The following is a 13,193-nucleotide window of genomic DNA, read 5'->3' as shown; positions in this document are numbered from 1 at the left end:
TGCAGATGGTGACTACAGACATGAAATTAAAAAATGCTTGCTCCTTGGAAGAAAAGTTATGACCAACCTAGACAGTTTATTAAAAAGCAGAGATGTTACTCTGCCAACAAAGGACCGCCTAGTCAAAGCTACGGTTTTTCCAGTAGTCATGTATGGATGTGAGAGTTGGACTATAAAGAAAGCTGAGTGCCGAAGAATTGATGCTTTTGAACTGTGGCATTGGAGAAAACTGTTGAGAGTCCCTTGGACTGCAAGGAGATCCAACCAGTCCATCCTAAAGGACATCAGTCCTGAATATTCATTGGAAGGACTAATGCTGAAGTTGAAATTCCAATACTTCGGCCATCAGATGCAAAGAACTGACTCATTGGAGAAGACCCTGATGCTGGGAAAGATTGAAGGTGAGAGGAGAAGGGGACGATGGGGGATGAGATGGTTGGATGGTATCATCGACTCAATGGACACGAGTTTGAGTAAACTCCGGGAGTTGGTGATAGACAGGAAGGCCTGGTGTGCTGCAGTCCATGGGGTTGCAAAGAGTTGGACATGACTGAGTGACTGAAATGAACTGAACTGAACTGAACTATCAAAACTGCACTAAATGTAAATACATTACACATCACAATTTAAAGGCAGAAATTGTGTTAATGGAATTTTTATGTATTATATGCAATATACAAGAGGCATTCTTAAATTCAAAGGGACAAACAGACTAAAAGTGAAAAGTCGAAAAAATATTTACCTTGTAAATAGTAGCCAAACAAGAACTGGAATGGCTTTACCAATATCAGACAAAATGGTCTTCAACACAAAAATTGTTACTAGAGACAAAGAAAGGATATTTTATATTGATAAAAGAGTCAATTCATTGATAAGATATAACAATTATATACATATGTACCTAACAACTGATCCTGAGAATACATGAAACAAAATTAAAAGACATGAATGAGCAATTAGACAATTCAATAATAACAGTTAGAAACATCAATATTCCATTTTCAATACAGGATGGAACAAAGACAAGATCTGCAAGGAAACAGATTTCAACAATACTATAAAACAATTACATCTTATAGATATCTATAGAACAATCCATTCAAAAAGCATATTATTTTATTGTTTAGTTATAGACAGAAATGTACTACATACACTTCTAGAGGCTGAAAATTCCAAGATCAAGGTGCCAGCACAGTTCACTTGTGGTGAGGGCCTTCCTGGTTCACAGCCAGTGCCTTCCTGCCCATCCTCATAGGGTGGAAGAGTCTCTGGATCTCTCTGGAGCCGCTCTTAAAGGGCACTAACCCCATTTGTGAAGGTTCCAAGAGCATGGCCTAAGCACCTCCCAAAACCTCACCTCCTAATACTACCATTTGAGGGATTTGAATTTCTATCATTCACCTTAATTTTCTATATTATTTTTAATTGAAATTTGATTTAAAATATATTCATTTCAGATGTACAATATAGTGATTCATAACTTTTATAGATTATACTCCATTAAAGTTATTATAAAATATTGGCTCTCTTCCCTGTGTTATATAATATATCCTTGCAGTTTACTTAGTTTATGCATAGCAGTTTATACCTCTTAATCCCCTTTTGCTTACTTTGCTTTTGTCTCCTTTGCTTTAGGAGACAGATCCAAAAAATAAATATTGTTGCATTTTATGTCAAAGGGTGTTCTGCCTATTTTTCTTCTAGAAGCTTCATAGTTTTAGGTCTTACATTTAGGTCTTTCATTCACTTTGAGTTTATTTTTGTATATGGTATGAGAAAAATGTTTATTTCATTTTTTTACATGCAGCTGTCCAGTTTTCTCAACATCACTTATTGAAGAGACTATCCTTTCTTTATAGCATATTCTTGCCTCCTTTGCCATGTATTAATTGACCATAAGTGCATGTGTTTATCTCTAGGCTTTGTAATCTATTCCATTGATTTATGTGTCTGTTCCTCTGTCAGTTCCATACTGTTTTGATTACTGTAGCTCTGTAGTATAACCTGAAGTCAGGGAGAGTGATATATCCAGCTCTGTTCTTTTTTCCTCAAGCTTCTTTTGATAATTCCAAGTTTTCTGTGTTTCCAAACAAATTTTAAAATTAGTTGTTCTTGCTCTGTGAAAAGTTCCACAGGTATTTTGATAGGGATTACACTGAATTTGTAGATTGTCTTGTACAATATGGTCATTTTACCAGTTTTAATTCTTCCAATCCATGAACACAGTATATCTCTCCATCTGTCTATCATCTTCAATTTCTTTCATCAGTGTGTTATAATTTTCTGAGTATAGGTTTTTATCTCCTTAATTAGGTTTATTTTTAGGCGTTTTATTCTTTTTGATGAGACTGCAAATGGGGTTATTTCCTTAATTTCTCTGATAGTTCATTGTATTGCATAGAAATGCAACATACTCTTCTGTTAATGTTCAGTCACTAGTTGTCTCCAACTCTTTTTGACTCCATGAACTGCAGCATGTCAGGTTTCTCTGTCCATCACTATCTCCCTGAGTTTGCTCAAACTCATATCCAATGAGTCAGTGATGCCATCCAGCCATCTCACCCTCTGTCACCCCCTTCTCCCTCTTGCCCTCAATTTTTCCCAGTATCAGTGAGTGAGCTTTTCCCATCAAGCGGCCAAAGTACTAGAGCTTCTGCTTCAGCATCTGTCCTTTCAGTGAATATTCAGGGTTGATTTCCTTTAGAAATGACTGATTTGATCTCCTTGCTGTTCAAGGGACTCTCAAGAGTCTTCTCCAGCACCACAGTTCAAAAACATCCATTCTTCATATACAGCACAAATCTTTTTTTGTGTGTTTCAGTTGTGTTTTACCTTTCTTGAAATAATAACATATAACAGGCTGAAAATGTTCCTTTTTTTCTTCCAACTTCAATATTAAAATGGCTACACAAAAATTCACCAATTTTAATGTTTTTTTAATGTATGCTGATATGTCAGCTGTCACAATACAATCTAACAAAATTCTTTTGAATGAAGTTAAAGACAACTAAGAACTAGTATAGCCATCTTACAGAAGAAAATGCACAAAACTATGGCCAACTCAACATTATTTTTATTCTTAAATTTGTTAATAGGGTGTATCACACTTATTAAACTGCAGATGTTAAACTATCCTTGCTTCCCAGGCATAAATTCCTCTCAATCACAGCATATCATCCTTTTAATATATTGTTGGATTCATCTTGCTAATATTATGATGAGGATTTTTGCATCTATGTTCATCAGTGATAATGGACTATGACTTTCTATTTTTGCATGACATCTCTCTCTGGTTTTAGAATCAGGGTAATGCTGGCCTCATCCAGTGAGTCTGGAAGCATTTCTTCCTCTGATTTTTTTTTAATAGTTTGAGAATGATAGGTGTTAACTCTTCTCTAAATGTTTGATAGAATTCATCTGCAAAGCCATATGGCCCTGGAATTTTGTTTGCTGGGAATTTTTAAATTACTAATTCAATTTCATTAGTGGTAATTCGTTTCTACATATTTTCTGTTTCTTTCTGGTTCATTCTTGGGAGATTATACATTTCTAGAGATTTTTCCATTTCTTCTACATTATGCATTTTATTACCATATAGTTTTTTAAAGTAATCCCTTATAATTTTTTCTTATTTCCATGATATCAGTTGTAACCTCATTTTTGCTTCTGGTTTTATTTCAACCTTCTCTTTTTATTCTTGATGAGTTTGGTTAAAGGTTTATCAATTTTCTTTATCTTGTCAAAGAACCAGCTCTTAATTTCATTGATTTTTTTCTATTATTTTTTAAGTCTCTATTAAATTTATTTCTCCTCTGATTTTTAATGATTGCTTTCCTTCTACTTTGTACTTTGTTAGTTTTTTCTAGTTCCTTTAGGTGTAAGTTAGTTTGCTTATTTGAGAATTTTCATGTTTCCTGAGGTAGACCTGTACTGCTATATACTTCCCTCTAAGAATTGCTTTGGATACATCCCATAGATCTTGGATCATTATGTTTTCATTTTCATTTGTCTCCCTGTATTTCCCGACTTCTTCCTTGACTTCGTAAGTGATTCATTATTTCAGTTCAGTTCAGTTGCTCAGTCATGTCCGACTCTTTGCGACCCCATGAACTGCAGCACGCCAGGCCTCCCTGTCTATCACCAACTCCCGGAGTCTACCCAAACCCATGTCCATCAAGTCGGTGATGCCATCCAACCATCTCAACCTCTGTCATCCCCTTCTCCTCCTGCCCTCAGTCTTTCCCAGCATCAGGGTCTTTTCCAGTGAGTCAGCTCTTCACATGAGGTGGCCAAAGTATTGGAGTTTCAGCTTCAGCATCAGTCCTTCCAATGAATATTCAGGACTGATTTTCTTTAGGATGGACTGAATCTCTTTGCAGTCCAAGGGACTCTAAAGAGTCTTCTCCAACACCACAGTTCAAAAGCATCAATTCTTCGATGCTCAGTCTTCTTTATAGTCCAACTCTCACATCCATACATGACTACTGGAAAAATCATAGCCTTGACTAGACAGACCTTGGTTGGCAAAGTAATGTCTCTGCTTTTTAATACGCTGCCTAGGTTGGTCATAACTTTCCTTCCAAGGAGTAAGCGTCTTTTAATTTCATGGCTACAGTCACCATCTGCAGGGATTTTGGAGCCCAGAAAAATAAAGGCAGCCACTGTTTCCACTGTTTCCCATCTATTTCCCATGAAGTGATGGGACCAGATGCCATGATCTTCGTTTTCTGAATGTTGAGCTTTAAGCCAACTTTTTCACTCTCCTCTTTCACTTTCATCAAGAAGCTCTTTAGTTCTTCTTCACTTTCTGCCATAACGGTGGTGTCATCTGCATATCTGAGGTTAATGATATTTCTCCCAGCAATCTTGATTCCAGCTTGTGCTTCCTCCAGCCCAGCGTTTCTCATGATGTACTCTGCGTGGAAGTTAAATAAGCAGGGTGACAATATACACCTTGATGTACTCCTTTTCCTATTTGGAACCAGTCTGTTGTTCCATGTTCAGTTCTAACTGTTGCTTCCTGATCTGCATACAGGTTTCTCAAGAGGCAGGTCAGGTGGTCTGGTATGCCCATCTGTTTCAGAATTTTCCACAGTTTATTGTGATCCACACAGTCAAAGGCTTTGGCATAGTCAATAAAGCAGAGATAGATGTTTTTCTGGAACTCTCTTGCTTTTTCCATGATCCAACAGATGTTGGCAATTTGATCTCTGGTTCCTCTGCCTTTTCTAAAACCAGCTTGAACATCTGGAAGTTCATGGTTCACATATTGCTGAAGCCTGGCTTGGAGTTAAGCATTACTTTACTAGTGTGTGAGATGAGTGCAATTGTGCAGTAGTTTGAGCATTCTTTGACATTGCCTTTCTTTGGCATTGGAATGAAAACTGACCTTTTCCAGTCCTGTGGCCACTGCTGAGTTTTCCTAGTAGCATATTGTTTAACCTCCACATGTTTATGGGGGTTTTTTTGAAGCTTTTTGCCTTGTAGTTGATTTCTACTCTGATAGCTTTGTGATGGAAAAACATGCTTGATATGATTTCAGCTTTCTTAAACTTATTTTTTTTTGATGGTTTTTAGTTGTGCCTTTATTCACCTTAGTTCATTAAAAATGGTTTAAAGATCCTATAAATAGAGTGACCACCCATTAATGTGGGATATAAGTTAAGTCAGCCCTCTCAGCACGGTATTTTTGTCTTTAAAAAGCAGAGTTTCTTATAGGAATCTTATTGATCACACAGTAGTTACAAGAATGTCAGATATAATGATGTACACAATCTACACAAGACAGGCTAATTAAGAATGTACATAGTGTAAAAATATACATGTTAGAAGTTACGTGTGGACAGATGCATGCAGCAGGAAGAGCAGATGGGGCTGAGTGCCCGTATGCAGTAATATTGTTTTTTCTTCCTCAATTACAGTGAATAACTGCCACTAACAGATACAGGTTTTCCACACACATCTAGATACACAAGGGGGAATGGTGGCCTGCTGCGTGTACAGTCTCAAGTGGGTCTGTGATCCTCTGTGGCAGCTCTCACAAAAAATGGTACATAGTGAACCCCATGCAGGTAGTAAGCACTCGTTATTTACTCTAGCTGGACTTCAAAAATGTTTACAGTTTGACATTAATATCTGTGAAGAATGTTTCCTTTTGCTATTTTCAAAAGTGACATGCACATGGAGTGGGAGTACTCTGATGACTGCCTGACCTAACAGTCACAACTGAAATACTCTTAAAAATGTTTTAATAACAGATTTTAGTCACACACAACATAAAACATGGATCATCTACAGCTACAAGCCAAAAGGCAGAAGACGCGCATCTGAATTTCAATGCTTTTAGTTTCAGTATCCTGCAGTTTTCTACCTTTGTCCCAAAGAATGAAGCCCATGTAACTGCTTGTTTATCAAAGCAGGCACCATTCTGAGCTCTTAAGAGAATATTCAAAACAAAAAATGTCTTTCTCTAGGCCTTCTGAGAAACTTGACCAAAATTATAAATTATTCAAGGTCCCTATTGAGCAGTGGTGTTCTTCTGTGTTACTTTCTAGAGAACAAACCAAATGAGAACTCTGGAACGAGAGTGCTAACTTGAAACACACTTCCTAGCAAGTGGGGACCCTGGACAGCAGCATGGTTTCCTTATTTCCTGTACACCCCCATTCACCCTGCTTTTTGCCAACTATTATGGCAAATGCATTGGGGGTGGGTGGCTACACCTGACAACATATACTTAGATCCTCTCAAGGAGCGTCCTCCAATTGACTGCAAACCCTTCTATAAAAAGTTGGCAGCTTCTATGAACCTAGAGAAGACAATGTCTCGCTGAATGCTCAAAACTGCAAGTTTCTTTTGGGGAAAAAAAAAACATTAACTTGAAGGTCTATTTTAGTGGCAACTTATAATGCAAAGTATTTTATTTTTAAACATTAAATTTAAAACACAAGATAGCCTAGGTTAAATAATAAAGTTTCCCAAAGCTGAATGTGCTCACTTGGAGCTCAGTTTTTCTGCTTGAAGTACAAAAAAACCAACTTCCTAAATCTCCTAGGCAGGAAACTACTGTTTTGATGATGGGTGATTAGATGAACTGATCAACCTCAGTTGGTAACATCCCTTTTTTATTCCTTGGTAAGGGTTTAAAAAATTCTGTAACAGACGCATTTTTCTTTTAGTCTTACACAGATAATTTCATTCCAAAAGTCTCCTGAGAGGCGTATACCATATACAGGAATCCATCTTCATCCTTCTCGCTTTCATACACTTCACAAATCGGAGTGGACACACTCACCATGCTATGTCCATTCACTAACAGGAAGAAGGCTTGATTAGCATTGAGCTGTAAGCGCCTTCTTATTATCTTGATGAGCTCACTCATGTTGACATGATCAGGCACCAGGAACTTTGTTTTATCCAGGACAGGAAGCTGTTTCTCACCTTTGTATCGTTCTATTATTACCGGGATTTTGGTAGGATGCTGCTCTCGGATAAGTCGGACATCTTCTACTCTTTGTTCGAAGGTTCGGCGCTGTTTGAAGGTTTTCTTGGACGACATGGCGCTGCAGGCTGGGTGGGGGCGGCGAGTTGGAGGGTCCAGGCGGCGGCGGAGGCGGCGACAGCTCCGACGGTGGCGACAGCGACTTCTCTTGTCAGCTTTCTTAAACTTAATGAAACTTGTATTATGGCCTAGAATGTAATCTATCCTGGAGAATGTTCCATGTGCACTTGAAAAGAATATGTATTCTTCTAGGTGGATTGTTCTATGCATATATATTTATTAATTCCATTTAATCTAATGTCATTTAAGGCCTGTGTTTCTTTAGTAATTTTCTGTCTGGACAGTCTATCCATTGACTCAAGTGGGGTGTTGAAGTTCCCTACTATTATTGTGTTACTGTTAATTTGTCCCTTTATGTCTCTTGGTATTTGCTTTATGTGTTTAGGTGCTCCTATTTTGGGTGCATATATATTTATAATTGTTATACCTTCTTTTTGGATTGATCCCATGGTTACTACATAATATCCTTCTTTGTCTCTTGTTACAGACTTTGTTTTAAAGTCCAGTTTTTGTCTGATATAAAAATTGCTACCCCAGCTTCCTTCTCATTTCCATTTCCATGGAATAGCTTTTACCATCCCCTCATTTTCAGTCTGTCTGTCTTTAGATCTGAAATGAGTCTCTCATAAGCAGCCTATGGATGGGTCTTGTTTCTATATCCATTCAGCCACCCTCAGTCTTCTGATTAGAACATTTAGATTACTTACACACAAAGTAATTATTGATAGGTATGTCCTTATTGCCATTTTGTTAGTTGTTCTGAGGTTGTTTTTCTAGTTCCTTTTTCTTCCTTTCTTCTTTTGCTCTCTTTCCTTGTGATTTGGTGAATATCTTCAGTGTTACCTTTGGATTCCTTTCTCTTTATGGATTATAAACTTATTAAAGATAATAATAGGTAATAGATAATTATAGATTATTATTTATCATAGATTTTTGTGGTTACTAGGAAGTTTATATTTACCTATACATATATGACTATTTTAAGTGACTTATCTCTTAAGTTCAAACATACTTTAATAACCCTGTATTTTTACTCTTCTCTCTCTATGATTGCTGGATTTGATATAATATTTTACATCTTTTTGTTCTGTGTATCCCTTAAGTATTAATACTTATTTCATATATAGCCTATTTTGTTACTTTTATCTTTTAACCTTCCTACCAGTTTTGTACATAGTTGATTTACAACCTTCACTGTGCTTTTGCCGTTGCCAGTGAGACTTTTCCTTTTGTAATTTTCGTGTTTCTAGTTGTGGACTTTTCTTTTTCACTTAAAGAAGTCCTTTTAACATTTCTTGTTAAGCTGGTTTGAACTTGTTAAGATGGTGATGAACTCTGAGACTTTTGCTTGTCTATAACTTTTTTTTTAATCTCTCCATGAAAATGAATGAAAGCCTTGTTAGGAAAAGTACTCTTAGTTGTAGGTTTTTCCCTTCCCCACTTGCTTCTGGCTTTAAGTTTCTACTGAAAAGTCAGCTGATAGACATATGGGTATTCCCTTGTACTTAACTTGTCACTTTTCCCTTGTTTCTTTTAATATTCTCTCTTTATCTTTAATTTCTGCCAATTACAATGTGTCTTGGTGTTATCCTTGCTTGGCTGATCCTGCTTGGGACTCTCTTTGTTTCCTGGACCTGGATGTCTGGATGTCTGTTCTTTTTTTTCCCAAGTCAAGGAACTTTTAAGCTATTTTGTCTCTAAATAGGTTCTCTGCCTCTTTCTCTCTTCTCCTTCAGGGACTCCTAAAATGTGAATGGTACTATGTTTGATGCTGTCCCAGAAGTCTCTTAAACTGTCCTCATTTCTTTTTATTCCTTTTGCCATTAAGCATCAGTGATTTTCAATACTGTCTTCCAGGTTGCTCATCTATTCCTTTACATCATTTAATCAGCTGTTGATTCCTTCTAATGTATTTTTAATTTATGTTATTGTAGTCCTCTGTTTGGTTGTTCTTTATATTTTCTAACTCTTTGCTAGAAACTTCTAACTTCTCACTCTGTTCATCCATTCTTCTCCCAAGTTCTTTGATTATCTTTATGATCATTATTTGAACTCTTTATTGGATAGACTGCCTATCTCCATTTCACTTAGTTCTCCTTCTAGGGCTTTATCTTGCTCCTTCATTTGTAACATGTTCCTCTGTCTCCTCATTCTGCCTAATTCACTGTTTTTACATTTCCCAGCCTTGGAGATGTTGCCTTTTTAAGGAGACATCCTATGTGTCACAGAAGAAGACTCACTGTTGGTTACCAGAGCTATATGATCTAAGTTTGCCCACTATGTCCATTATACAGTCCTTCTGTTGTGGTGGATTGACTATTATGAGTGGTCTAGTAGGCATAGTGACCCACACAGTGGTTGGTTCCAGGCCCTGCCTAATGCAGAGGCTGCCAGTCACTGGTTGGTGGGGCCAGGTCACAAGGTAGCTGGCTGCAGATATCTGGTGGTTCCCAGGGCTAGTGCTGGCTCACTGGTGGACAAGGCCAGGTTCTGGGGTGTGTCTTATGAGGCAGGTGTTCCTAGATCTAGTGCCCATCTGCTGATGGATGGGTAAGGTAAGAATCCGGAAGTTCCCGGGGCTGGTGCCTGACCACTGGTGGGTGAAGCCAGGTCCTGGGGCTAGTGCTGGCCTTCTGACAGATAGTTCTGGGTCCTAGGATTTAGCTGCATGACCCAGGGGTCTCAGGGCAATTTTGGACCACTAGTTGGTGGGGTCCTGACGCTGCTGGCTGCAGAGTACACAGTATCCTGAAGTTTGTGTAGGCCCTCTGGTGCCTAGGGCCAGATTCTAGGGCCAGATCCTAGGGCAGGTGGCTGAGAGCCTAAAGTGTCTGAGGTGGGTTCTGGCATGGGCAGTGGCCCAGTGGGTCCCAAGGCTGATGCCAGCCTATTTGTGGGAGGGCTGAACCCTGCCATGGCAGTTGCAGGTCTGTGGTACTCCTGATGCTAGTGTCTGCCCTAAGACCCCTTGGAGGTGGTGCCTGCTGACTGGTGGGCAGAGCTGGGTCCAAGGTTCTCTGGTTACAGGGCCAGAATCTAGTGCCAAACACTAGTGTGCCAGGCTGGGTCCTGGGTCCTCTGGTGGACATATCCAGGGATGACTGTGAGCTCAAAGGGTCGTAAGGCAGTCTGCTGCAATTGGGATGAGGCTATGTCCTCATCCAGCTATTTGCTTGACCTGAGGTATCTCCTGGTATCTAGAGGCTGGTGGGCATAGGCAGAGCTGGGCCCCAAGGCTAATATGCTAGGGAAAGGATTCCAAAATGGTACTTGCCAGCACCAGTGTCTATGTGATAGAAGGACCCCAAAATGGCTATCCCCTGTCTATGTCTCCAAGATGAGCTCCAGTTGCTTCCTGCCTCTCTGGGAGGCTCTCCAAGATAAGTCGGTCGGCTTGACCCAGGCTCCTCTCAAATTACTGCTTCTGTCCTGGGTCCCAGATCATATGAGATTTTGTGTGCACATTTTAAGAGCAGAGTGTCTATTTCCTACAGCCCTCTGGCTCTCCCAAAAGTTAGCTCCCTGACCTTCAAAAAGCCACACATTCTACAGGTTTATCTTCCTGATATAGGACCCCCAGGATGGAGAGCCCCACATGGCATTTGGACCTCTCATGCCTTGGAGAAAACCTCTGAAATTATTATTATTCTCCCATTTATGGGTCGCCCATCCAGGTGTATGGGTCTTTACTATAATGCAATAGTCCATCTAATTTCTTCTCTATATCTCTAGTAGTAGAAGATCTTTTCCAGTAGATTCCAGTCTTTCTCATAAATAGTTGCTTTGTAAGTAGTTGTAATTTTGGTGTGCCCATGAGGATTTGAGCTCAGGGTCTTCCTACCCCACCATCTTGGCTAAGTTTTCAAAACACATTATTTTAAAGTACACATGGAACATGATCCAGGAGAGACTAAATGTTACACTCAAAAAACAAATGTCAAAGTCATTTAAAGGAAAGAAATCAAAGTATGTTTTCTGATGGCAAGGGAAAGAAATTCAGACATCAAGAACATAAATATAAACATTCACAACTTTGTAACAATTAAACAACACATTTCTAAAGAAACATGGAATCAAAGAAGAAAGCACAGAGAAAATTAGAAAATACTTTGAGATAACTGAAAATGAAATCACAACATACCAAAACATTGATAGGCAGCAATTTATCTCATCACTGATGAGATAAATCTGTAGCTGTGAATACCTATATTATAAAAGAATAAATATCTCAAATCAATAACCTTACCATTTATTCACCATAAGAAATTAGAAAAGAACAAACTAAATACAAAGAAAGCAGAAGAAAGGAAAAAACAAGCATTAGCACAAAAATAAATGAATTAAGAAATAGAAAACAATAGAGAACAAAAAACAATGAAACCAAAAGTTGATTCTATGAAAAAATCCAAAAAAACTTTATCCATATCCACATCCACAAGAAAAAGAGAAGGAACACTTAAATTACTAAAATCAAAAATGAAATTAAGAACTTTACAGAAATAAAAAGGATCATCAAGAAATACAATGAGCAATTGTTTGCCTAGATAACCTAGGTATAATGCCTGAATTCCTAGAAAGACAAAAATTACCAAAATTGATTCAACAAGAAATAACAAATCTGAATAGACCTAAGACAGGTAATGACTTTGATTTAGTAACTGAAAAACTTCCCACAAGGAAAAGTTCAGGACCAACTGCTGAAGAATTGATGCTTTTGAACTAAGGTGCTGGAGAAGACTCTTGAAGAGTCCCTTGGACAGCAAGGAAATCAAGCCAGTCAATCCTAAAGGAAATCAAACCTGAATATTCATTGGAAGGACTGACGCTGAAGCTCCAATACTTTGGCCACGTGATGCAAAGAGTCGAGTCATTGGAAAAGACCCTGATGCTGGGAAAGACTGAGAGCAGGAGAAGGGGGTAACAAAGGATGAGATAGCTGACTTAATGGACATGAGTTTGAGCAAACTCCAGGAGGAAAATAGTGAAGGACAGGGAAGCCTGGCATGCTGCAGTCCATGGGATCAGAAAGAGTTGGACATGAATTAGCAACTGAACAATAACAAACTGACTTCAATAGTGAATTCTGCCAAACATTTAAGGAATTAACATCAATCCTTCAAAGACTCTTCCAAAAAGTACAAAAGGACACTTCCCAATTCGTTCTATGAGACCAATATAATCCCAATATCAAAACCAAAGATATCACCAAGAAAAAAGAAAACTATGGGCCAATATGCCTAATGAATACATATGCAGAAATCCTCCATAAAACACTACAATCTAAATCTAGCAACATATAACAGGATTATCCACCATGACTAACTGGAATTTATCTAAGGAATGCAGGGTTCCTTCAACATGTGAACATCGGTCAGTATAATGCACAACATTCAGAGGGACAAAACCACATGATCATCTCAATAGATTACAGGGAGCATCTGACAATAATAATCTTTTATGATTAGAAAAACAAAATAAAACTAGATGGAAACTTCCTCAACCTAAAAAAGGGCATTTACAAAAATCTGAAGCTAACAATATAATTAGTGGTGAAAGGCTGAAAGCTCTCCCCCTAAGATCAGGAAGAAGACAAGGGTTTCTGTCAAGACAATTCAACATTATACTAGGAGTT

At 38.3% G+C, this 13,193-nt stretch overlaps 2 protein-coding genes across 21 annotated transcripts in view; both read right to left on the bottom strand.

Annotated features, from left to right (window-relative positions):
* PCBP3 (poly(rC) binding protein 3) overlaps nucleotides 1–13,193 on the bottom strand; it is a 234,803-nt gene that overhangs the window by 205,399 nt on the left and 16,211 nt on the right. The window lies entirely within an intron of this gene.
* Nucleotides 7,108–7,654, bottom strand: LOC105604794 (microtubule-associated proteins 1A/1B light chain 3B-like). Its single transcript, XM_042237960.1, has one exon. The coding sequence runs from the start codon at nucleotides 7,556–7,558 to the stop codon at nucleotides 7,181–7,183; it is 378 nt and encodes a 125-aa protein (XP_042093894.1). The 5' UTR covers nucleotides 7,559–7,654; the 3' UTR covers nucleotides 7,108–7,180.

This window comes from Ovis aries, chromosome 1 (genome assembly GCF_016772045.2).
Source record: "Ovis aries strain OAR_USU_Benz2616 breed Rambouillet chromosome 1, ARS-UI_Ramb_v3.0, whole genome shotgun sequence".
In the NCBI taxonomy this organism is placed as follows: domain Eukaryota; kingdom Metazoa; phylum Chordata; class Mammalia; order Artiodactyla; family Bovidae; genus Ovis; species Ovis aries.
Note: the sequence above shows the minus strand (reverse complement) of the source record. Positions and strands in the feature narration are given on the sequence as shown.

Coding starts and splice junctions, on each gene's coding strand:
- LOC105604794 (XM_042237960.1), bottom strand. CDS start 7,558: ATGTCGTCCAAGAAAACCTTCAAACAGCGCCGAACCTTCGAACAAAGA.